This window comes from Nuphar pumila, chromosome 1 (assembly GCF_984573655.1).
Source record: "Nuphar pumila chromosome 1, dmNupPumi1.hap1.1, whole genome shotgun sequence".
Classification (NCBI taxonomy): Eukaryota; Viridiplantae; Streptophyta; class Magnoliopsida; order Nymphaeales; family Nymphaeaceae; genus Nuphar; species Nuphar pumila.
Genome location: NC_143249.1, coordinates 56,358,826 through 56,385,232, shown reverse-complemented (window position 1 = coordinate 56,385,232; position 26,407 = coordinate 56,358,826). Strand labels below are relative to the sequence as shown.

Sequence of the window (26,407 nt, the reverse complement as noted above, 5' to 3'; positions counted from 1 at the left end):
GTGTTGAAAAGCTAACGCATCGATCAATCTGTACTTTTTATTTTTTTTCTTGATTATTGTGAAAGTGGCCAAAAATAACATATAATAATTGAGCTTATGCAACCGCGCATATTCATCTTCTTCATCAAAACACTATCAGGGCTATAGCTCAATGCTCATTCATCATTTTTCAGTTATTCAAATGTTGGCAAAAAGATAGTTCTGTCTAATTTTTTTGTTTTTAAGAATCCTTAAATTTCTATATCAAAAATCAAGTAAAGTTTGCAATCAAAGAAATTCACATATCCTTTGAAGGTCCGCGGTTAAAATGATCATTTTAACACCCACATTTACAATTTTGGTCACACGTGAATTTTGGCAAATTGTTGGGTTTTTTGGAAAACACATCTTTATCACACACACACACACACACACACACATATATATATATATATATATATATATAGAGAGAGAGAGAGAGAGAGAGAGAGAGAGAGAGAGTAAACATATTAGGCTCCATTTCTCATTTTGCCTCATTCTACTCTATTTGAACTGTTAGATGTGTGTAGCATGATTAATTTAGTAGGAATCGACTCTTGGATCATCTCTTTTCAACAAAAAACATGACTTTATGAGAAAAAAAATCAGGTACCTCCATAGCTATTGATTTTAGATCACCGAAAAACTTGTATCCAAGTTAGATTACAACAAGCCAAATGCTAGTTTCCACTAAACAAAACCTACAGATTACATCTACGATGTTAAACATGAGAAAAATACAAAAAACTACAATTTTTTAAGGGGCCTATCAAGACATGACGAAAAAGGGGGCCTAAGGAATGTATTATATATATAGGAAAACCTATAATGATGGACGAGTTAAACACTAGATGTGCGTGTAGCATTGATCTCAGACAATTAGCTGTAGTGGTAACTGCCACTAATTGTCCTGTTTTAGTTATAAAAAAAATCTGCCACTAATCCACACACAATCAGTGGCATATAAAGGTCCAATAACAATGAACAATTTGAGCTTCTATATTATATATATATATAAGGGGAACCATCCAACCAATGCTAAAAAATCTACAACCAACAACAATTGGACAGACTCTCCTCCAATGCTTGAGCATCTCATTGTCAAACCACATATATTTGTTATTTGTAATTGATTAAGAAATAAGCTTTACATGAAAACTTTATGACATATAGGCATGTTTCTTGAAAGGTGAAAATTGATGGCTCACAATGCATTTAAAACTGTACAGTACAAAGTATTGTGAGTAGTTGACTTTTAATGTTTTCAAAAACACGTATAAACATCAAAAATTCATAATCCAAAACATATAGCTCATTAAATGAGTGATAAAAATCCAAAATGTCAAGTCCTATATATGAAAAATTCAATAATTAGAGAAACACCATTGATTACAACTGGCTATAGATTTTGGACCTTTCTTTTGTTGGATGGTACCCCTTTCATGTGTGTATATATATATATATATATATATATATATATATATATATATATATATATATATATATATATATAGAGAGAGAGAGAGAGAGAGAGAGAGAGAGAGAGAGCTGAACATATTAGGTCTCATTTCTCATTATGCCCCATAATTTTGAAGTGTTTTATGATAGATCTGAACCATTAGATGTGTTTAGCATAATCAATTTAGTGAGAATTGACTCTTGGATTATGTTTTTTGACGAAAAAACATGTTTTTATGAACTGAGAAAAACTGGTACCTTCATAGCCATTGATTTTGGATCACAGGAAAAACCTGTATACAGTTCAGATTCCGGTGATCCAAAAGCTGGTTCCCACCTAACAAAACCTATAGATCACATCTATGGTGTTAGATGTGAGAAAAAATGCTAAAAACAATGATTTTTGAGGGGCTAAAAACAATGATTACATCTATGTATCATGCAACATCGCTGCATAAAAATGCCCTCTTCAACTAGATGTCTACACAATAACCAGGAAGAGAAATGCAGCATGATAATGGAATCTTGATGCATAAGAGGGTAACCACGGAAGCCTTCTAGCGTGTTCGGCTGCGTTTGAAGCAAGAGCAATCAATGCTGCTTCTAAAACTTTCAGGATGTAACAGACTATGGCACGACCAACAGAATACTTCATTGTGCAGCATTTAGATTGCCATGAAGGAGCTCCAAGATCTAGTACATTTCTGCACTTCTGCCCTTGCTCATCGACAAAAAGGATACTTATTGGGGATTTTTTATCCCTTTGAGGTTTGGAGTTATCAGAAACACCGGCATATCACCTGATTGTCAAACAACTGCATCATATACGCAAAATTCTAGACAATTTGTAGACCTGCAGCCAAAATGATATTGGATCATTATCCTCAAAGATCTGTAGCTATAAATATTAGAAGATTTATTTCTCTAGAAAATAAGCCAGACCTGTGCACTTCTATTTGGCAGCACCAGTTCTAAACTGTTTCGGAGACCATCCGCCCTACAGTTTAAAGCTTATTAGTTTAAAATCGCATGTCTAATCGGGCACATTTTGGCTCATTCAGGCAGCAAAGTACCAAGCCAACAAGATAACACATCTTGATTCTTGAAACAACACATTCAAAAGATTGTAAGGGACATGAATAACTACCTCCTACTGCTAGTTCTCTGAAGGTATTGATCAAGTCTGAGATGTCCAAGTCCACCATAAGAGAGTTCATCAGTGTTCAGGACTATCTGCAACACCAGAGAGACCCCAATGATAAATAGAAGAATGAAACAAAGTATGAATTAGCATGATTAAAAAAAATTACTCATGTTGACAGCATCAACAATGTTAATTTCAAAGGTATTATGTTAAACCATGGTTGCCAGTTGAGGAAGCGGGAGCGGGAAGCGAGGCACTTTCAAAATTTTAGGAAGCGGGGAAGCGTGGGACCACTTAGGACCGATTCGGGAAGTGTCTCGGAAGCGACCTAGGAAGCGAGGGGGAAGCAAAAAAAATAAAAATAAAAAATAATAAATACAAAAAAATTGAAAAAAACAGGGGAAGCGAGGGGGAAACGCGGGGGAAGTGAGGGGAAGCGTGCTTCCCATTAAAGGGAAGCGCGTCCCCCATTAAAGGGAAACACGCTTCCCAAAAAAGGGGGACGCTTCCCCCACGCTTCGGAAGCGCGACGTTTCGCGCTTCCGAAGTGCGCTTCGGGGAAGCGCGCTTCCCCTTTTAGCTAGGCGCTTCCGGTAACCCTGTGTTAAACACACGTAGTTAAACTGAAAAGACAATTTCCAAAGGAATCCAACTTGATAATCCATAAAAGTTTGAACACGAAGCAAAAGTAGGGACTTGCAATGATCATTAACCAAGAAAGCACCTGTTGATGCAGTAAGCATGTTCAATAGTATCATAAACTACATGATAAGTGATGTGATATTATCTATGTCACAGTGACACACTTAAATGGGCCGATGTCATGAATGACATGTGCGGACATGAAATCTGACATGCTTTGATTTGTGACACGCTGATGACACTCCAAAATATGTCTGACACATTTCAGCTGTGTCTAAACTCTATTTTCGCAAAAAGTGACTTTAAAAAGGTGAATTTGTGAGGGGCCCTTTGTTAAATATAATGTATCATAACTAGGTTTTTTTTAGTTTAACTTTTTTTTAGTTTGATTTGTATTGAACTAGTCAAAGCATTGTCTAGTCAATACAAGAGAGAGTTGTTGAGCCGTTGGGATCCCAACGACTCTCTCTTCTCATCTTCCTTTTTGTGTATAAATATGGGGCATTGCCCCCTCTCATTGTATACTTTTAGTGCAGATTACAATCAATAAAAATATTATTTTTTCGGTTCTTCAAACCCATTTAGTGTGTATTTGTGTATGAACCCTTCTTGTAGTTCATTTGAGTGTTCATTTCGGTATTTTTAGTAGAACTCTTTGAGTGTCCATTGTTGGTGATCTAGTGAACATCCTTGAAGGAGCTCGTGTTATTACATGGTATCAGAGCTCGGTGATCAAGCTGAAAATTGTATTCGAAACATTGGGAAGCATACCACTCCAAATTTGAAAGTGTTGGAGTTCCGTTATATTTTTCATTCAAAGTGTTCGTGATTGGTGGCATTTGCGTGGTGGTAAAGTGTTTGTGCTTGTGACTTCCACCATTACTCCTTTTCTTTTCTCTTCTCCTTTGTTCTTCTCTTTTTTTTTTCAAACCTTGTAAAAATGGATGACAATAATAATGTCACCATAAAACCCATTAAGCTCAACTACTCCAACTATGTAACATGGGCTTCAATTATGAAATGTTTAAGTCTTGCAAAATTTGAGCATGCAAGCAATGCATGAGATTATCTTAAGAGAATGTACTCTCTTAAAGATATTGCACATGTGTGAAATTTACAAGATAAGGTACGAAATATGGTTCAAGGGGATAAATGCATTAGAGAATACTATAATAGTTTGTCCGAATTATGGAAAGAGTTGACTCTTCTTGAACCAAAGTGACATTGTCCGGAAGACGAAGAATTCCGTCAAAATCAAACAGATACAGAGCACTTTTTCCAATTTATTAATAGATTGAGATCGGAGTTTGAATCCACCAAATCCGCCCTTCTTCATCGAGAGAAAGTTCCTTCGATAGAAGATACAATAGAAGAATTATGTAAGAACAAAATCTCAAAGTGTGATGATGACTCGATCCTAACCGTATCTTGACCAAAAAACTATGTTCATGTAATGAAATGGTGGTCTTCCACAAATGCACGAAGAACTTACAAAGAGGTGTCTATTAGAAACACTACAAGTATGACCCTTGATAGGGTATAAATGGAAGAACACTCAAAAAATAAATAATATTTTATTCATACACAAAATGCTTAAGAAGCATTGATACATAAGAGAGGGGAATCATCCCTATTTATACACACATGAGAAGAGGAGGAGACTCCATAGAGTCGTTGGACTAGAGTTCAACGACTCTCTATCTAGTCAAGTCTTGACTAAGACTTGACTAGTTTATTCAATCTAGTTCTATTTGAACTAGATAATAAAACAAAAAAAATAAAGAAAAAGAAGAGTAATATATATATATATATATTATATATATATATACTACATTTTTACATTTTAATGTAAGATTTGCCTCTTGGAGTATACGCTGATGCAGAAGAAGAGAAAGAAGGGGACGACTGCAACAAATGGTCTGATCTCACACAAAGAGATTGTGCCCTATTTTTCATTTATATACATATATGTTACAGACTGGATCGGGTCTGGATATTACATAACCTTTCATCAGTTCCAGACCCGAATACAAATATAAGATGTTATACAGATTCTGATATTCAGGTCCAGATCCAAACCTGTAACCTGAAAACACAAACAGTTTCAATACCCTCCCTCAAATTGTGCATGGTCGCGGACCATGGACAACTTGCTTTTCAAGAACCAAAACCGTATGCTGGTAAGGCCTTTAGTGAACAAATCTGCTACTTGATCTGATGTTCGAACGTAGGTTGGTTCAACTTCTTTTTCTTCTACCTTTTGTCGAATGAAATGTTGATCAATCTCTATATATTTTGTACGGCTATGATGAATGGGATTGAAAGTGATATGTATAGCACTCTGAAATAGGAGAGTAGTGGGTAGAATAGGTTCTCCTATTTCCATCAAAATATGTCTCAGCCATGTAACATCTGTTGTTGCTGCTGCCAAAGACTGATACTCTGCCTCAGTACTAGATCGTGCAACTGCACGTTGCTTCTTGCTGCTCCATGCTATTAAGTTCCCATCAATAAAAACACAATACCCAGAAACTGACATTCTGTGTAAAATCCCATTTAAAAAAAAAAAAAACTGTTTGGACCCGAGCCGGGTCGGGTCCGGACCCGACCCGGGCCCCTTTTTATTTTTAGGGTTTTGCGTAACCCGACGCAGGGTCCCGAGCGCCGCACTCCCCCCCCCCTTCTCCCCCTTCTCTTGCGGAAGGATTTGGGAAACCCACCAGGGGTTTCCCCTTCCGGTGCCCCCCTTCGCCTTTAAGAGAGAGGTCGGAGGGCGAGGGGAGTCTCGCCTCCCTCTCGCAGCCCTCTCGAGCTTCCTCCCCCGCGCCGGTCTCCTTCCCTGCTGCGCCCGCCGCCGACGCCGGCCCCCACTCCCAGGTATGCTCCTCCCTCTTCTCTTCTCCTCCCTCTTCTCTTCCTCACCGCCCTTCCTATCACCTCGCCGGGAGGCCGGCCGACGGCTCACAGCCGCTGCCGCGGCCTCCCACCGCCTCCCTGTGCCATCGGGGCCGATAGGTGGCTTACGCAGCCCCTGTCGTCCCCGCCTCTCGCTGGGGATCGTCGGAGTGCCGGCAGGGGTCCGGTGGCCCCTGCGGCAACCCCCCCCCCCCCCCCCCCCCCCCCCCCCTTTTTTTTGTTTTTGCTGCCACCTTGTGGCTTTCGGCAGGGGCTGGCCCCCCTTGCCGTCCTGTGTTGTCGGCAGGGGTTGGCCCCTTGCCGACCTGTGTTGTCGGCAGGGGCTCAGCCCCTGCCACCTCGTGCTGTCGGCAGGGGTGGCCCCTTGCCGACCTGTGCCTCCGGCAGGGGCTGGCCCCTTGCCGACCTGTGCTGTCGGCAGGGGTGGCCCCTTGCCGATCTGTGTTGTCGGCAGGGGCTCAGCCCCTGCCACTTCGTGCTGTCGGCAGGGGTTGGCCCTGCCGACCTGTGTTTTCGGCAGGGGCTGGCCCCCCCTGCCGTCCAGTGCTGTCGGCAGGGGCTCAGCCCCTGCCCCTGCCCCTGCCCCTTCTTGCTCCCGGCAGGGGCTGGCCCCCTGCCATCCATTGCTGTCGGCAGGGGCTCAGCCCCTGCCACTTGGTGGCCGTCGGCAGGGGTGACCCCCTGCCGCTGCGCTATGTTTAGGCTGGGGCTTGTTCCCCCACCGCTTGTCTGTTTTCGGCCAGCAGGGGCACACCTCTGCTGCCTCTCTTTTTCCTATAGACGGGATTGTCCTTCTTTTGCTCCGCATTATTATTAACATAGCACTGTTGCAGACCTCGCATCGGACCCTCGCTCTGGCTCCGCGGCCCGAGCCTCGTATCATCTACACGCGTAGACGCACGCAGCTGCAAGACATCCCGAGGTAGGGGAAAGTCGCACGAAGGGTTTGTGTGAATGAAATAAATTATAAGGATTCTGTGATAGAATAGTTTATTTGACATGCATTCTTACTCGTAGAATTTCTTAACTGGTGAGTGTCTGTATGGTGTTTCCGCTCCCGTATTTGTTTTGAAATTACATGCTTATTGTGAGCTCTACGAGTAGACTCCTTGCTAGAAAGATCTTATTATTGTATTTCCGCCTTGCTCACTGTTATAAGTTACTATAGATGCATTATTGGTTATTGCCTGATGAATCTTGTATGAGACTTCTTGTTTCTTAGTATTCGAGTATGCCAAGTATAATACAGATTTTTACAAAACTTTGTGATGGGTTATCTATCGAGAAACCCACAAATTACTATCATTAGAACTGAAGACAGGTATGATACAAATAGTACTGGGGGTCATTGAGTACCTCGAAGTGATCAAGCAACTCTTTATTGATATCAATGAGATAATACCGGCCTCCACAGGCCCATTTGCTCATAAGGCAATACATGCATGAACCAAAAGTATCATAGAACATTTTATTTTGCCCTCTCATAGTAGTTGTACCTTTAGGAAGGTACGATCGTACTTTTGGACAAGTACGTCCCATGTGGGTTACGATGGTGGGATGATGAGGTTGTGGCAACCTCGATGAATGCTATTAGCAAAATGCTGAGATCACATAAAATGGTGACCATTTCGCCTTCACAGGCAAGATGCTCGAGTGGGTCTAATGGACCAGAGCATGTAGGATGGGACGACGGTTAAGAAACCCCCGTCGTACCCATCCGATCTTCACGGTTCATCAAGGGAGAGGATGGAAGGTACAAAGACTCCGATGGACAGGTTGTTAACAACCACCCCACGAGCAAAAGACTCGGTTTTCCCCAGTCATCGGAGTTAGGGGAATTGGGATTACCATAAATTATCCTAGGTGGTAACTCCCAGGCACTTCTGCAGAAGTTGGATGCATCCATGGGCCACGAATGCCTTTGGGGATTTACTCTCTTGGTCACTGACCGTCCCCTTAGGAGCGGACTCAGTCAACCATCCGGGTTAATGAAAACACCTGACATAATAAACCCCCGGATTGGTCTCGGCTGTTTCTACGTTTCGCGTCTGTGCGTACCCACAGGCCAGTTAATATCAGAACTTAAATAATATATTCATGAATAGATATGGATGACTGAAACTTACACTGCTTCTCTTTGCACTTATTACATTTGCTAGAATAGACTACAACTGCTTTAATTGCTTAAATATCATAATTGCTTATCTCATGAATGTCCTGTTTTATTTTCATTCTACTTATCTGTTCGTGCACCTACTAGTTTGTTATGAAACTGACCCATTTCATGGGCAGGAGAGGAGTAGGACTTCACTAGCGGCCGATGGCGTGGTGCAACGTGGATCAAGATTCATTTTCTTTCTGCTGGCGGCTTGGCTCTGGGACTTTTTGGAGTTTTTCTTAGATTTATTGAACTTTGGAATAAAAGACCCATTTTGTAATAAACTGCAGATTTTAATCGATTGCCTTATTTCTTAAATTCCTTTAAGATGTTGTACATGTGAATAATGGTTTTTCAGCTAACGTACCCAGGATTGTTGACTTGTGTCCCTTTCTAAATGTCTTCCGCTGTTGTTTTTTTAAATATTAAACTTTAAATCTTTGAAAGGTTTTTCGATAAGGTTTTCGAAATCACAAGTCGAAATTTTGGGGCGTTACATTCTGTCATCCGGATCTCCAGCCCAATCAGCATCTGGTCTTAACTTGATGATAGATTAAGCCATCCTCAAGAGTACCCTTTAAGTATCGAAGGATTCTCTTGACAGCGTTCATATGCTCTGTGCATGGGTCATGCATGAACTGTGAGACTTGGTTCACTGCATACGCAATGTCCGGTCATGTGAAAGTTATATATTGAAGCATACCCACAAGGTTGCGATATTGTTGAGGTTCTCTATATACTTCCCTGTCCTGAGCACTGAGCTTATGATTCAACATACTGGGAGTGGATAGGGGCTTGCAATCCTTCATACCTGCCTTATCTAATAAATCTAGGGTATATTTGTGATGAATTAATGAAAAGGAATTATCCCGCCGATCTACCTCAACCCCCAAGAAATAAACGCAGAATCCCCAAATCTTTCATTTTGAACTTTCAACTTAGTAGAGCTTTTGTACCTTCTATATGTTCATCAGAGTTCCTCGTACTGATAATATCATCCACATAGATGAGGAGCAATGCACTGACCTGACGATCCTGAAAAATAAATAGAGAGTAATCGAGGTGAGACCGAGTGAACCCATGTCGTTGAACTTCGACAGAGAAGCTATCAAACCAAGAACGGGAGGCCTGCTTTAGCCCATAGATAGCTCTTCGTAATTTACAGACATGAGTGTTGGGACTGTGTTCTGCGTAACCGGGCGATTGCTCCATATACACTTCTTCTTTCAAACTACCATGCAAAAATGCATTTTTGACATCAAGCTGACTGCGAGTCCATCCATGTTGGACCGACAGAGATAAAATTAGTCGAATGGTTCTCATTTTAATAACAGGACTAAAAGTCTCATCATAGTCTTGTCCATTTTAATAACAGAACTATCGTCGAATGGTCATCGCCCAGGAGCGTCGGGTCACACCGGTGCCCGAGTGTGGTGTCAAATAGGCAAGGGTTCCCTCACTTTGTTGGACGGGTGAAGGTAAAGACGATAGTTCAAGACCATAAAATTAGGTTAGCTTTTATCTTTAACTGGTAAGTTGGTAGAGTTAGTAGATGTTATGTGTAGAAAAAAGATTGATATTTTATGTTTACAAGAGACCAAATGGGTAGGTGAGAAGGCAAAAGTGATAGACCCTTGAGGATATAAGATTTGGTATACTGGAATAAATAGGAATAGGAATGGAGTAGGGATTGTTATTAGTCGTGAGTTTATAGATAATGTAGTTGAGGTCCGTAGGAAGGGGTGATAGGATTTTACTTATTAAATTAGTATTAGGTACGGATATTATTAATATTATTAGTGTTTATGCACCTCAAGTAGGTTTAGATGATTCCATTAAGCGTCAATTTTGGGAAGATTTAGACGGAGTAGTACAAGGGATATCTTATGGAGAAAGGCTTTTCATCGGCGGTGACCTTAATGGGCATGTAGGCATTAGTAGTGATGGATTTGAGAGTATCCATGGAGGCTATGGTATAGGAGAAAGAGACGAAAGTAGAGAAAGGATTTTAGATTTTGGTTTGTCCTATGATATGATCTTAGCAAACACTTGGTTTAGGAAGAGGGAGTCTCACCTAGTAACATTTAAAAGTGGGGTTAATACGAGTCAGATAGATTTTTTCCTACTTAGAAAGAGAGATAGGGGTTGTTGCATCGATTGTAAGGTTATACCGGGAGAAAGTGTAGCTACACAAGATAGAGTCTTAATTTTAGATCTTAGAATTAGACAATACCGCAAAAGGAATAAACATATGATAGATCCTAGAATTAAGTGGTGGGCACTGAAAGAAGCTAAACAAGGAATGTTTGTAGAGTGGGTAGTTAAGGAAGTTGATTGGTGTCTCGAGGAGGATTCAGAATCTATGTGGAATAAGATAGCGGGTGGCATGAGAAAGGTGGCTAAGGAGGTATTGGGTGAGTCTAAAGGCGGTGCACCGCTAGGTAAGGATACATCGTGGTGGAACGAGGATGTCAAATTAGCTATTAAGGTTAAAAGAGAGTGTTATAGAAATCTAAGTAAAAGTTATGATAATGAGAATTTGGAAAAGTATATGATAGCAAAAAAGGAAGCTAAGAAAGTAGTTCGAAACGCGAGGGATAAGGTATATAAGGAGGTTTATGACAAGTTGGATACCAAAGCGGGAGAGAAAGATATTTATAGGCTTGCAAAGATGAGAGATAGGAAATCGAGGGATCTGGGTATGGTTAGATGCATCAAAGATGAAACTCAAAGGGTTTTAGTCAAAGATGAGGAGATTAAGGAGAGATGGAAAGATTATTTTGATAAGCTTTTTAATGGAAGTCATGCTCAGGATCTTGGAGACTTTTTCATTCCTTCTCATGAGGTGAATCGCGACTTCATGCGCAAGATTCAGAAGAAAGAATTTGCAAAAGCTTTAAAGAAAATGAAATCAAGAACCTATCGAGGCTAAGAAATGCTTGGGTGAGAATGGTTTAGAATGGTTGACAAATCTTTTTAACAAGAATTGGCGGACAAATAAAATGCCTATGGAGTGGAGGAAGAGTACTTTGGTGCCTCTATATAAGAATAAGGGTGACATATAAGATTGCACAAACTATCGTGGTATAAAACTCATGAGTCATACTATGAAACTTTGGGAGAGGGTGATTGAGCATAGGTTGAGGAAGGTTGTCATGATATCGGAGAATCAATTTGGTTTTATGCCTGGAAGATCAACTATGGAAGCTATACATCTTCTTAGACAAATTATTGACAGATATAGAGAGAGAAACAAAGATTTGCATATGGTTTTTATTGATTTAGAGAAGGCATACGATAGAGTACCTAGGGATGTTTCTCTGGTGGACAATGATGAAGAAAGGTGTTTCTCTAAAGTACATTAGTATAATTAAAGATATGTACGAAGGAGTGGTAACCAATGTTCGCACTTGTGGAGGGGTGACAAACAATTTTCCTATAACAGTTGGGTTACATCAAGGATCTGCATTAAGCCCTTTCCTATTTGCTATAGTGATGGATGAGCTTACGAAATCAATTCAAGAAAATGTGTCGTGGTGTATGTTGTTTGCTGATGATATTGTTTTGATTGATGAGTCTAGAGTTGGGGTTAATGCTAAATTAGAATTATGGAGACAGACATTGGAAGCAAGAGGTTTTACGTTGAGTAAGAGTAAGACAATATATGAAATGTCGGTTTAGTAAGCATCACAGTAGTGATGAGAGTGTAGTGAAGCTTGGCGAGCAAGAAATATCGGTGGATGATTGTTTCAAATATTTGGGATCTATCATTTGAAATGATGGAGAAATCGATGGAGATGTAAACCATAGGATAAAGGTTGGGTGGATGAAATGGAAAAGTGCAACTGGAGTGTTGTGTGATCATAGAATGCCATTGCGGTTGAAGGGAAAGTTTTATAGGACGACAATTAGGCCCGCTTTATTATATGGTACTGAATGCTGGGCTGCCAAGAGACATTTCAAAAAATGAGTGTAGCTGAGATGCGTATGCTTCGATGAATGTGTGGAAATACAATAAAAGATAAGATTCGAAACGAGGAGATACGTAAGAAGGTAGGCGTTGCATCCATTGAAAATAAGATGAGAGAAAATCGTTTACGGTGGTTTGGACATATTCGGCGAAGGCCTAATGATGCTTCGGTTAGAAGGATGGACAAAGGAAAAAATATATTAGTCAAAAGAGGTCGAGGTAGGCCTAAGAAGACTTGGATGGAGATGATAGGAAAGGATATGAAGGCTTTGAACCTCACCGAGGACATGGCATTGGATAGAAATGATTGGAGGAGAAGGATTCATGTGGAGGACCCAGAATGATTTTCTTTTTTGGTTCATATCGCCGACCCCAATTGTTTTGGGATGAAGGCGTAGTTGTTGTTGTTGTTGATAGTCGTGTCCATATTCTTGAGTGAAGCCTTTGGCAACAAGTCTCGCTTTGTAGCGTTCAATGGATCCATCAGGTTTATACTTGATCTTATAGACCCATTTAGAACCGACAACATTTTTGTCTGAAGGCCTAGGAACAATTTGCCAAGTTCCACATTCATGCAAAGCTTCCATCTCCTCATTCATAGTTTCAACGCACTTAGTCGACATGTATGCCTACGAGAAGCTGATGTGTTCATCCTGCTTTTCAATCTATGAAACGAATAACTGTAGATCCGTGGAGAAGTTGTTATAACTGACCCATCGCTCAATAGGATGTCAGATTCTTCCCGTTCTCCTGGGCTGCACATCAATGTGTTGATCACTATTCTTGTGACGTCGTTCATAGACGACTCCTTGGAATTTTGCGGCATCTGAAGTAGGCACGATATGAACCTGCATATTTCTCAGCCCTTCTGACTGAGGCTCTACATTGGTCTCACTCTGTTCAACTGGTGGGGTATGGCATGGGGTGACATCATATGGCATGGGGTGACATCATGTGTCCCTGTTGTGTCTAGTTGGTTAAGTAACTCAGCGGCAAACCATGGATGATACCACTCTACATCCTTGTTGTGTCCATCTATATTTCTTGAGTTCTTAATAGCGTTTTCATCAAACAGAACATTTTGTGAGACTCTAATGCGATGAGTGGTGGGGTCATAGCATTGATACCCTTTGTATTGATCAGCATATCCAACAAACTTGCACTTGCATGCCTTGTCTTGGAACTTATCACGTTGAGAGCTATCAATATGAACATAACATATGCAACAAAACACTCTTAATTCATTATAATCAGGCTGAACTTCGAAGAGTGCAAAATAGGGAGATTGATTCTCTAGTAATCTCATGGGCAAACGATTTATGATATACACAGCAGAATGAAAGGCTTCCGTCCATAAACTCATGGGAATCTGAGTGTCATGCAACATACTCAAGGCACTTTCCACAATGTGTCGATGTTTTCTTTCCGCCACACCATTTTGTTGTAGTGTATGTGGGCAAGATATATGACGACTTATTCCATTATCTTGGAAAAATTCAGTAAATTCCTTTGATAAATACTCATGCCCTCCATCACATTGGAAATGTTGAATTTTGGACGAGAATTGATTACAGACTAGAACGTGAAATGAACGAAAGAGCTTGAACACCTCAGATTTATGTTTCATAAAATAAATCAAAGTGTATATGGAATAACTATCAATGAAGACAACATAATAACGACTACCAAACAAAGAAGTTTGTGGAGCAGGTCCCCAAACATCAGAATAGACAATTTCAAATGGCACAGAAGCTCTCTGATTTATTGAACTAAAAGGAAGGACATGACTCTTGCATAATTGACAGTTAGAACAAAGAGAGGTCTCAGACTCAACACTTAAACTAGACTGTGGAACAAGCCCACTTGACACAAGTTTCTCAATGAATGATTTATTACAATGACCCAAACGGCGATGCCAAATCTCTGGCTTATTACACTGAGACAAACTATAACAATCTTTGAAGGACATTGAGTGATCTGACTGACCGACTGACGAACTCGAAAAAGCACCACGAACAGGAGAAAAAGATTCCTTGAAGACATACATATTTCTCTGTCGTTCTCATTCAACGAGTGTCTTCTTCGTGAGAAGGTCTCTGACACGTACAGAAGGAGTAAATTCGACAGAAGAATTAGTATCATCAACAAGTTTGGGGACAGAAACAATGTTTTTAACAATACTGGGAGAATGATAGACATTAGATAAATTCAATGAAGAATTAAGTGGAAGATCAACATTTCCAGTGTGAGATATAGAATGAAGAGTACCATCTCCTGTTTTAATATGAAATTTCCCATGGTAAGGAATGGGTTTCGAAATCTTACCGACATCACCTGTTACATGTGCCACAGCCCCGGAATCAATGTACAAGTTCTTTATTTATTCTGCTTGAAGCTTATCGCTGAAAGAGCAGATATCAAAAGATTTTTCATATTATCCTTTTTATCGTCTTTCGAGTCTTCTCCTATTCTTCCTCTGTGAAAGGATCCAGCTGTTAAAATGTAAAACTGCATATATATATAATAATAATATTATATTATTATATTATTATATATATATAAATATATCTTTCATTTCTTTCTTTTCTGTAACTTTTTTCCTTTATTTTTATTTTTTTTGTCTTTAAGTCATCTAGTTCAGTTTGAACTAGAATGACTGTTGCTAGTCAAGTCCTGTCCAGACTTGACTAGCAATAGAGTTGTTGGACACAGTCCAATAACTCTATTTAGAGTCGTTGGACAGCTCTATTGAGCCCTCCTCTTTCAGCTATGAATATAAAGGGGTGCAACCGCTCTTGTATTCTACTCCAATGCTTCTTAAGCAATTGGTTTTTTATATCAATAAAGAATATCTTTTTATTTTTATTTTGTTTTCAGTTATACCCTTTTTAAGGGTTATACTTTAGTGTTATTCATGACACTTTCCCTTGTAAATCTAAGCTCGTGTTTCAAAGATCCCTATTTCATTTCATGGTATCAGAGCCGCGGAAGTACTAGATCTTGAGGAAAAGCTGCATCGATTTTCGTGCCCGTTTACAAAAGTGTTTGCCACTTGAAGAGAAGTGTTTTATCACTTCATTGAGAAAGATTTCACATCTTGTTGTATTGTATTTTCTTCTTTCTTTTTCATTTCTCTTCTTGTTTCTCTTCTATCCATATTCCTTCTCTCCTTGTAATCAATGGATGACAATGATAAAGTCACCATGCCTAAAACTAAGCGATACGAACTATATAACATGGGCTTCAATCATGAAGCACCATATATGGGGAAAAGGCCTATGGGGGATTGTGGATGGTTCTGATTCGAAACCTAAGCTATCTCTTACTAAAAAAGAGGGAGATAAAGAGGTCCCTCTATCGGAAGAAGAGAAAATCAAGGCTCTTACCTCATACGAGAAAAAATGGAAAGAATGGAGAATATCTCATGCGAAGATAATGTCATGGCTTATCAATAGCGTTGACATTAAAAAATGCACAAGTCTTGCCAAATTTGATCATACCGATAAGGCATGAAAATACCTTAAGAATATGTATTCCCTTAAAGATATTGCACACATGTGCAACCTCCAAGAAAAAGTTCGAATGATGACACAATGAGACAAAACTATTCGTGAATACTACAATGGGTTGTCCGAACTTTGGGAAGAACTTTTCCTTTTAGAACCAAAGTGGCATTGTGCAGAAGACATCGAGCTTCGTCAGAAACAACTCGATGCTGAATATTTTTACCAGTTTATCACTGGATTAAGGCCGGAATTTGAAACCACTAAATTGACCCTCCTTCACTGAGGAAAAAATTCTTCTATTGTTGAAACTATTGAAGAGTTAACAATGGAAGAAAATCCTCTCCGGAAAGGTTCTTCAAAAATTGAAGATGATTTCGTTTTAGCCGTGTCTCGACCAGGGAATCATGTTCGATCATATAGGCCTCCTCACTTTCACTGACAAAATGGTGACTATGATAAGAAGAAAGTTATTTGTCATCACTGTCATGAACCGGGACACTACAGGCCACAATGTCCAAACTTAAGGAGCTGAGAGAAAAAAGAGCTGCAATTGTTGGATCGGAGCCTAAAGATCAGGATGCACCAGTTTCCCTGGTCCAACTAATGGAGATTTTTCAGCCTCTCATCAAAGGTGCATCTTCCTCATCTAAAGCTTTAACCGGTGCAACAGCCTCATCTTTTCTGATCCAGGTAAAATTTCTTGGCTCCTTGATTCTGGTGCATCTTTTCATATGACCCTAAATAATCAAAGTCTATCCAAATGTGTTAAAAATAAAACAAGTGTGTCAAAGGTCTTTACTGTTGATGGGAGTTCTCTTGAAATAGAAGGAATAAAAAATTTTGAAAAAAATTATAAAACAAAGAAATTTTCTATTCCAGAAATTAGACATGTTCCCAAATTAAATTTAAATTTTTTATTTGTATCTCAAATTTCTGATTATGGGTGTAATATTTCTTTTTCTTCTCATGGTTGTTGTGTACATGATCGCCAGTCAGGCAAGCTGATTGGGGAGGGCCATAGATAAAGAGGACTCTATTACATGGATTTTTTAGAAATATCAAAAAAAACTTTTTGTTATAATATTCAAAAAATAGAGTTGGAACTGTGGCATAAGAGACTTGGTCACTCACGTATAGCCAAAATCCAACATTTTTCAAATCTAAAAAAATTTTGTAACTCCGAATCATTTGATTGTAAAGATTGTATTCTCGGCAAAATGAAAAGATTACCATTTCAGAACAAAACCTTTTTCTCTTCAAGACCACTTGAATTAATACACTCGGATGTTTGGAGTCCTGCACCATCAATTTCTAAAGGAGCATTTGTTTACTATGTTATTTTTGTCGATGATTTCTCCCGACATACGTGAATTTACTTTCTCAAACATAAGTCTGAAGTATTTTCATACTTTCAAACTTTTCATAATATGGTTAAAAACAAGTTTCAGAATGATATTGCTATTTTTGCAAAGATTCAGGGGAGGAGTCTTTATCCACAGATTTTCAAAATTATCTTAAATTGCATGGCATCACACATCAAAGATCTTGTCCTTATACACCTCAACAAAATGGGCTGGCAGAACAAAAACATCATCATATTATAGAAATCACTAGGACTTTATTAATAGCAAATCAAGTCCTGAATGACTTTTGGGCAGGAGCTGCCTTAACTGCCACCTATCTTATTAATACGATGTTATCTTCTTCGTTACAAAATATCACTCCCATTGAAAAACTTATGAACATTTGTCCAGACTACTCTAGACTAAGAATATCTGGGTGCAAATGTTTCATATTTATTGACAAAAATGATAAACTTTCTCCTCGTGTGATTCCATATGCCTTTTTAGAATATACTGAAAATCAGAAAGGTTATAGACGTTTTAACTTCAAAAATAATAGACTATATATGTCTAGAAATGTTTCCTTTCTTGAAAAGGAGAGCTTCTTTGATTTTAGAAAATTAAAAGACGTCACTGAGTACTCCTTTTTGCTAGATCTAATATCAACATCTGATAAATATGACCTTGACTGTAACTTTGATGATGATCAAAGAATTATTGATCTTAATCAAAATGTTGAAAATGAAGAAGTTCATAGGGATACTAGTATTTAATATTCCAGACAACAAGAGTCTAATCCTCCATGTGCACTTGAAAAATATTCTAACATTCCAACTAGACAATCATCCCGAGTCTCGAGGCCTCCAGGAAAGTTTGTATCATACAAGTCCTTATCACCCACATATAGGGCAGTTATTGCATTAATTCACTCATATGAAGAACCATCTACATATTTTCAAGCAAAAAATGATATCAAATCGATAGAAGTCATAAAAGCTGAATTAGATGCACTTGAAAAGGCTTCTACATGGACTATTCAAGATCTTCCTCCAGGGAAGAAAACTATAGGATGTCGATGGGTTTATAAAATTAAAACCAAGAGTGATGGTACTCTTGAAAGATATAAAGCCCGATTAGTAGCCAAAGGTTATGCCCAAGAATATGAGATTGATTATGAAGAAACATTTGCTTCAGTGGCTCGTATGACAATTGTACGAACCTTAATTGCCTTAGCTTCTATCAAAAAATGGTTTATTTTTCAAATGAATGTCAAAAATGTCTTTTTAAATGGAAAGCTAGTTAAAGAAGTATACATGGAACCCCCTCCTGGTCTAAGTATTCCTAAGGGTAAAGTCCTTCGCTTAGAAAAAGCTCTTTATGGACTTAAACAAACACTGAAAGCTTGGTATGATAGGTTTAGTCGTGTTATGATTGATATTGGTTTTCAATTCTGTTTAACTGACACTGCTTTGTTTATTAAGAATTCTGATGTAGAGATCATTGTGCTTCTTCTCTATGTGGATGATATGATCATCACCTGAAGCGATAAACAGGGAGTTGAAACGATCAAAACACTTCTTAAATCTCATTTTGAAATAACTGATTTAGGCTTGTTGAGATATTTTTTAGGCATTGAAGTTGCTTATTCCCCTAGAGGATATTTATTATCTCAGACTAAATTTGCTTTTGATATTGTTTCTAGGTCTGGTATTACTGGTGACAAGAAAGTCGACACTCTAGAAGTTGTTAATGTTAACATGAAGATTGATGATGAAAAACTTTTTGCAGACCCTACTCCTTACAGACAGCTTGTCGGGGCACTTTCCTATCTATCCATTACCAGACCAGATACACATGTTGTTCACACAGCAAGTCAATTTCAACATGCTCCTACTTTTGTTCATATGGGAGTAGTCATGCGTATTATCAAATACATCCAATCCTCTCTTTCACGAGGACTTTTCTTATCTTCCTCCTCTTCTCTTGATTTAATTGCATATACTGATGTTGATTGGGGAGGTGATCCCAATAACAGACACTCAACCACTGGTTTTTGTGTTTTTAGGGGAATTATTGATCTCGTGGAGGTGTAAAAAGCAGCAGAATGTATCTCTCTCATCCACCGAAGTTAAATACAGAGTCATGGCAACCACGACTATGGAAGTAGTTTGGCTCCGACGACTGTTTGCTGACATGGGAGCTTAAGCAACAAAGGCTTCACAAATGTGTTGTGACAACAAAAGTGCGATCTACATTGCCAGTAACAGAACATTTCACGAACGCACCAAACACATCAAAATCGATTGTCACTACCTTAGAGAGGAATATCTACACGGGATAATTGATCTGTCATATGTCACTTCAGAATATCAGTTAGTAGACTTCTTTACAAAGCCTTTTGCTGCTCCCCGATTTCACTTTCTCTTAGACAAATTTTCGCTCATTGTACCGTAAGTTTGAGGGGGAGTGTTAAAATGTAAAACTGTACATATATATAATAATATTATTATATTATTATATTATTATTATATATATCAATATATTTTTCATTTCTTTCTTTTCTGTAACTTTTTTCCTTTATTTTTATTTTTTTTTGTCGTTATGTCATCTAGTTCAGTTTGAACTAGAATGATTGTTGCTAGTCAAGTCTTGTCCAGACTTGACTAGCAATAGAGCTGTTGGACACAGTCCAACAACTCTATTTAGAGTTGTTGGACTGTGTCCAACAGCTCTATTTAGTCCTCCTCTTTCAGCTGTGTATATAAAGCGGTGCAACCCCTCTTGTATTCTATTCCAATGCTTCTTAAGCAATTGGTTTTTCATATCAATAAAGAATATCTTTTTATTTTTATTTTGTTTCCAGCTATACCCTTTTTAAGGGTTATGTTTTAGTGTTATTCATGACACTTTCCCTTGTGAATCTAAGCTCGTGTTTCGAAGATTCCTATTTCATTTCACCTGCACCATTAGATTTTTCTTTGTTCTGTGGGTTGTGCCTTTAATGTGCCCCCTTTTTTTGCAATGAAAACATGTTGGTATATTCCTGGATCTCTGGTTGTCTGAGAATGAATTGAGTGGCATATTGGGCGTGGGCAACAACCCACGACCTCCTTGACCGTTCCTTCCTTGACCGTGACCATCTCGAAAACCTTCACGTCCTCTTCCTAACATCATCTCGGTAACCAGTACATCATGATGACTGGAGTTGATGGCCATCTCCTCTCCCCTAATGGTAATTTCTTACTGTAGTAATTTTGCATGAAGATCTTCAAAACTTGGCAACGAAAGAAGGCATAGAAGGGAGGTGACCAACATGTGATAATTGGAGCCAAGTCCATTCAGTGCTTGTTGAACTTTTTCTTTGTCAGGAATTTCACAACCCACCATGGCCAGTTGATCGGTGAGAATCTTGACCTTGTTCATGTAATCTGTAACTGACAAGTTCTCTTTCTTTAAGAGCTGGAATTCTCTCTTTAAGAGTAGGATTCTGGCCTCTAAAATCTGAGAATATGTTTGCGCCAACCTCTGCCATAACTCCATAGCCGAGCATTCATCGGGAATGCCGACCAATACCTCTTGAGAAAGAGTAGATGTGATGTAAGCAACTACCGCTTGATCTTTTCTCCTCCATGTCCCAAATTATGGATTACGAATCAATTTGTTGAAAACCTCCCCTTTATCATCTCGCTCTTCCTGCATCACAAGCTCTGGAGGTGCATGAATTGTCCCGTCGAGGTGTCCAGAGAGATCCAAACTTCTGATAAAGGGCAAAATTTGCATCTTCCAGGTCAAGTAATTCGAATTGTTCAGTTTTTCAGAGATGAGTTGACAAAGGAAACTTGATGGTAGAGAAGGAGAATCCATGACGAAAGAATATGAAAAAAGATGAATAAGGAAAACGTCGAGTGCAAGAGCAGCAATACAAGGCAACAACCAGTGCAGTAGTAATAGAAATTTCAACGCATTAGAAATTTCAACAATCAAAATTCGTCTGCTTTTTTTTTAAAGAGACATGTTAGCCGCAGATGATCGAATACACCCAATTGTTCTGGTGCGGCCTAATATTCAGCGAAGGCTAATCAAGATAGAGGTCCTTTTTTTTCTTTTTTTTTTCTTTTTGTATTTTAAATTAAAACTGTTGTTGACGTCAATGTCGACAACTAGCAAAAGAAAGGGGTCTTAGTTATCAGACCTGATCTATTCCAGGAATATCAAAAAGGACCGATTTAAAGATAACGTAACTAGGAAAATAGCGAATCAAATTCGTATCGGAAGAAGGGGAATAGTCGAAACCGAGAAGAAAAGACGCAGATCTGAAATTGATTTCAGATCTGTCGATATCTAAATGAGAAGTGAATCGCATATCTGAAATCAGTTTCAGATCTGTAGGTATCTAAAGGAGAAATGAATGATTAGAAAAGGGAAGAGCTGATTAAAAACAAAGAAATAGAGATTGGGATTGGGGTTAAGGGGAATAGTCGAAACCGAGAAGAAAAGACGCAGATCTGAAATTGATTTCAGATCTGTCGATATCTAAATGAGAAGTGAATCGCAGATCCGAAATCAGTTTCAGATCTGTCAATATCTAAAGGAGAAATGAATGCTTAGAAGAGGGAAGAGATGATTAGAAACAAAGTAAAGAAAGAGATGTTAGTTTTGGATCATGGATCCGACCCGCACCACATTCCAAGGATCCATCTTGGGATGCGTGGGCGGTGGCATGTTTGTAATTAGTTTTTACTTCTTGTGTAATGTTATACTATGTACAACACTTATAAATATTAAGTAAAAGAGGGAAAACCCTATTGCCGCCGACCCCTCTCTTCTCTCTCTTCTCTCTTTACCTCATCTCTAACCCTTGCAGGTGGATATTTCTGACATGGTATCAGAGCACAGGCGCGGAAATCAATCATCTAGAAGGCCTCTAAAGACCAACACGTGCTGCTAAAGAACGTAGGTTTATTTCTGTCCCTTCTTCCATTAATCAACTTTGCTTCTTTCCTCCTTTTTCTTATAAATCTTTCACGTCATTCCAGTTTTTCTTTTGGTTCTTCTCATTCTCAATATTTCTGGTACGCACGTTACCTTTTTCTTCTGGTTCGCTGAAATAACATATTGTTTCAGTCTGCCGAGTTTTTGTTTTCTCCCCAAAATATTTCTGATTCTTTCCCTTTTTCTGGTTCGCACGTTACTATTCTCTGTGTAACGTGTGTGCTGATATCTTTTTCAGCACACATTTTGTTTTCTCCCCAAAATATTTCTGATTCTTTCCCTTTTTCTGGTTCGCACGTTACTATTCTCTGTGTAACGTGTGTGCTGATATCTTTTTCAGCACACAGCAGCATTGCTGCTTCTTTTTCTCTGTGTAACGTGTGTGCTGGTATCATTTTCAGCACACAGCAGCATTGTTGTTTTCCTCATTCTCTGAATAACGTGTGTGCTGATATTATTTTCAGCACACAACATTGTTGTCTCCTCTTCAATACACTGTTAGAATAGTTTTTGGCTTCTCATTCTTCATATAATCCATGGATTCCAAGTTGAACCCTAGTTTTCTTACTCACCTCATGACCCACAAGTTATCTCATGATAACTACTTACTTTGGAAACGTCAGATTGTGCCTTTTATTCACAGTCATGGTCTTTATGGGCATCTAGATGGGTGATCACCCGCCCCACCTACACATATCATGCAAGAAATAACAGGTGAAGATGGGAAGGTGAGTCAACTTCGAACCACCAATCCTGCTTATGACATATGGGTACAACGGGATCAGACATTAGTTGCTTACATAACTTCCACACTTTCTGATCGTGTTTTACAAACTATTTCTGATAATCAATCTGCTGCCGAGTTGTGGAATGGACTAAGTCATTCCTTTTCTCAAGTTTCTGAATCTCGGGCTTTGCAACTCAAGTGGCAATTCCAATCCATGCGAAAAGGAAACAAATCTATTACAGAGTTTATGGGGGATGTCAGGGTTATTAGAGATCAGTTAGCTGCCATTGGAAGTCCTGTATCAGATAAGGACATGGTACAACAGGTATTAGGTAGCCTTGGACCTGAATATCGCATGTTTTGCACATCACTCCAGGTTGTCTCATTTCTTCCATGTTTTGATGATCTTCAATCTAAGCTTTTGCAATATGAGGTCAGTTTAAATCAGGAACACGCGTCAGATGATACTCATCCTGTGATGATGGCACATACGCCTATTCAAACAGGAGCCTTATTTACTCCTCCTCGTCCAAATGGAACAACTATAAACAAAGGAGGATTACTACCTACACCAGCTGGAGGAGGCCTTGGCTCAGGCAGTGTACCACGAGGGGGACGTGTCCCTACTTGTTTTCTATGCAACAAGCGGGGACATGTTAAAGCAAATTGCTGGTACAATCCTCAGAACCGGAACAAAACAGGGAGGCCAGGGCAGAGGGCAACTCAGACGTTTGCACACAGTCCTCAGGGACAGGTTCTTCCACATGACGTACAAAATATCCTTATGACTACTTTCAATCAGATGAACTTGCGTCAAAATGATAATGGTATATGGTATATTGATTCAGGGGCAGCATCACATGTTACTTCTGATGCAGGTAAATTTTCTCACTTGACTCCTTACACTGGAAATGGCACTATAGTCATAGGAGATGGATCTCACCACCCCATCTCTCACACTGGAAATCTCTCACTTTCTTTGCCTGAATCTCAATTACCCTTGTCAAATGTCTTACTCACACCTGCTATTCAAAAGAATATTCTATCTGTGTCTAAATTAGTTGATGAAACAAATTCTTCCGTTGAATTTACTCCTTCTGTTTATCTTAAGGTCACACCAAGAAGACGCTCGCTAAAGGTGAACGGCGCGAGAACATGTACGTCTTTGAAGAATCTCATGTGCCTTTGAAAACGTCGTCTTCCGTAGCCGTGGCTTCTTCAGCTCCTTCTTTTCCAACATTTTTGAGTCGATCCACATATCATAGTTCTTCATCTAGAGTCTTGAAACTTAATAAGCCAGACGTATGGCATCTTCGTTTGGGTCATTGTAGTCAAGTTTTTCTTGACAAGTTGTCTGCTAAAGGTCTAATATCCGCAGTCAGTTTAGAGTCAAAATGTCCAAGTTGTCATTTATGCAAAAGTCATGTACTTCCTTTTCATAGTATCAATAAAAGAGCAACAAAGCCTTTTGAGATTATATGCTCAGATGTTTGGGGTTCTGCGCCCACTGCCTCTCTTTCTGGATCTCGATACTATGTACTCTTTCTTGATTCTTACACTCGTTTTAGTTGAATTTACTTCATGAAAAACAAACATGAAGTTTTCAAGTTGTTCAAACAGTTTCATGCATTAGTCCAAAACCAATTCAATACCAATGTTATATATTTCTAGTGTGATGGGGGGGGAGAGAATACATATCCCATGACTTTAGTGAATATTTGAAGGAGCATGGCATTACACGTAACATTTCTTGCCCTCATACCCCTCAACAAAATGAAGTAGCTGAGAGAAAACACAGGCATATTATTGAGACAACCTTGAGCATGATGCACACTGGGTATTCCCTTCTCTCTTTGGACCGAGGCTTTCCATACAGCTGTTTACGTTATCAACAGGTTGCCCATGACCATCCTTGAAGATAATTCTCCGTATTTTGTTCTTTATAATTGTCATCCATCATATGAAGAACTACATCCTTTTGGTTGTGTTTGTTATGTTCACATTGATCATTCATTGAGAAATAAGTTTCAAGACAGAGCTGTACAGTGCAAGTTTCTTTGGTATGCAGATGACTATAAGGGATACAGGTGTTATGATCCTCATACAGGCAAAATTCGGGTATCTAGAAATGTTGTTTTTGATGATGAAAATTTTGACACTCTGGGTTCGTCTTCCACAGATACACAGGACAGTTATGATCCTTGGCTCAGTGACTCACTTTTATATGACTCGTTGCCTTATGAGGATTCATCTTTATTGACAGACAATGAACCATATGCTTTCGATGTGGAACCGCATATGGAAGACATTCCTCCTACAACAACATCCTCACGTTTTTCTGGTCTTGTTTATTCTCGTAGAGCTCATCCAGTCAATGATGAGACTCCTCTACGACGTTCCACTCGGATTAGACATCCTATAGATCGCTGGGTAAGTTATAACAATTTCTTTTTGGATTTTCAAACATTTCTAACCAGAGTGTCCCAAGAAACAGAACCTTCCTCTTTTCATGATGTTGTACATTCCCGTGCCTGGGTAGAGGCGATGAATGAGGAGATGGAAGCATTGCATGAATGCAATAAATGGGAAATTGTACCAAGGCCAGATAACAAGAATGTTGTAGGGTCCAAATGGGTGTACAAGATCAAGCACAAACCTGATGGCAGTGTTGAGCGCTATAAAGCTCGTCTGGTCGCACGAGGCTTCACACAACAGTATGGGCAGGACTACGATGAAACGTTCAGCCCAGTCGTAAAATTGGGCACCGTCAGGATTATCATTGCATTGGCATTACAACATGGATGGTCACTCAGTCAACTTGATGTTAAAAATGCCTTTTTGCATGGTGAACTAAAGGAAGAAGTTTACATGGAGCAACCACCTGGTTATAGTATGCATGATTCATCCAATTGGGTATGTAAACGTCGACGCTCTCTTTATGGCTTGAAACAAGCTTCTCGATCTTGGTTTGAGAGTTTTTCCACGGAGATCCAACATCATGGGTTCACTAAAAGTGTTCTAGATCATTCATTGTTCATATTCAAAAGTGATTCGCTATTGTTTGGGTGCTTATATATGTTGATGACATCATTATTACCGGGAGTGATGAGGTTCACATATCTTGGGTTAAGTTTATGCTGATGGCTAAATTCAAGATGAAAGACTTGGGTCCCTTGCGATACTTTTTGGGTGTGGAAGTTGATTGTCGACATGAGACTATTACATTGAGCCAACATAAGTACACCATTGATATTTTACTTGCTACAGGGATGGAGAATTGTAAACCAATTAGCACACCTTGCCTTCTAAATCATAAGCTAAGTGCAAAAGAAGGCACTACTTATCATAATCCTACTTTGTATTGTCGAGTTGTAGGGATGTTACAATACTTAACATTCACTAGGCCTGACATAGCATACTCTGTCAATCAGGCTTCACAGTTTATGCATGCTCCTACAGATGTACATATGAAAGGAGTAAAAAGGATCCTTCGGTATTTAAAGGGTACGATTGGAGATGGCTTGATGTACACC

The 26,407-nt window shown here is 39.2% G+C and overlaps 1 protein-coding gene across 1 annotated transcript in view; it reads right to left on the bottom strand.

The window, feature by feature from the left end:
* Nucleotides 1-1,876: 1,876 nt before the first annotated feature.
* Nucleotides 1,877-26,407, bottom strand: part of EMB2729 (Alpha amylase family protein) — a 226,897-nt gene continuing 202,366 nt past the window's right edge. The window contains exons 19-21 of the mRNA XM_089998247.1: nucleotides 2,624-2,709; nucleotides 2,419-2,473; nucleotides 1,877-2,329 (exon numbers count right to left, since the gene is read on the bottom strand). Coding sequence (XP_089854373.1) covers nucleotides 2,297-2,329; nucleotides 2,419-2,473; nucleotides 2,624-2,709 — 174 coding nt within the window. The 3' untranslated portion in view covers nucleotides 1,877-2,296. The remainder of the gene's footprint in view (nucleotides 2,330-2,418; nucleotides 2,474-2,623; nucleotides 2,710-26,407) is intronic.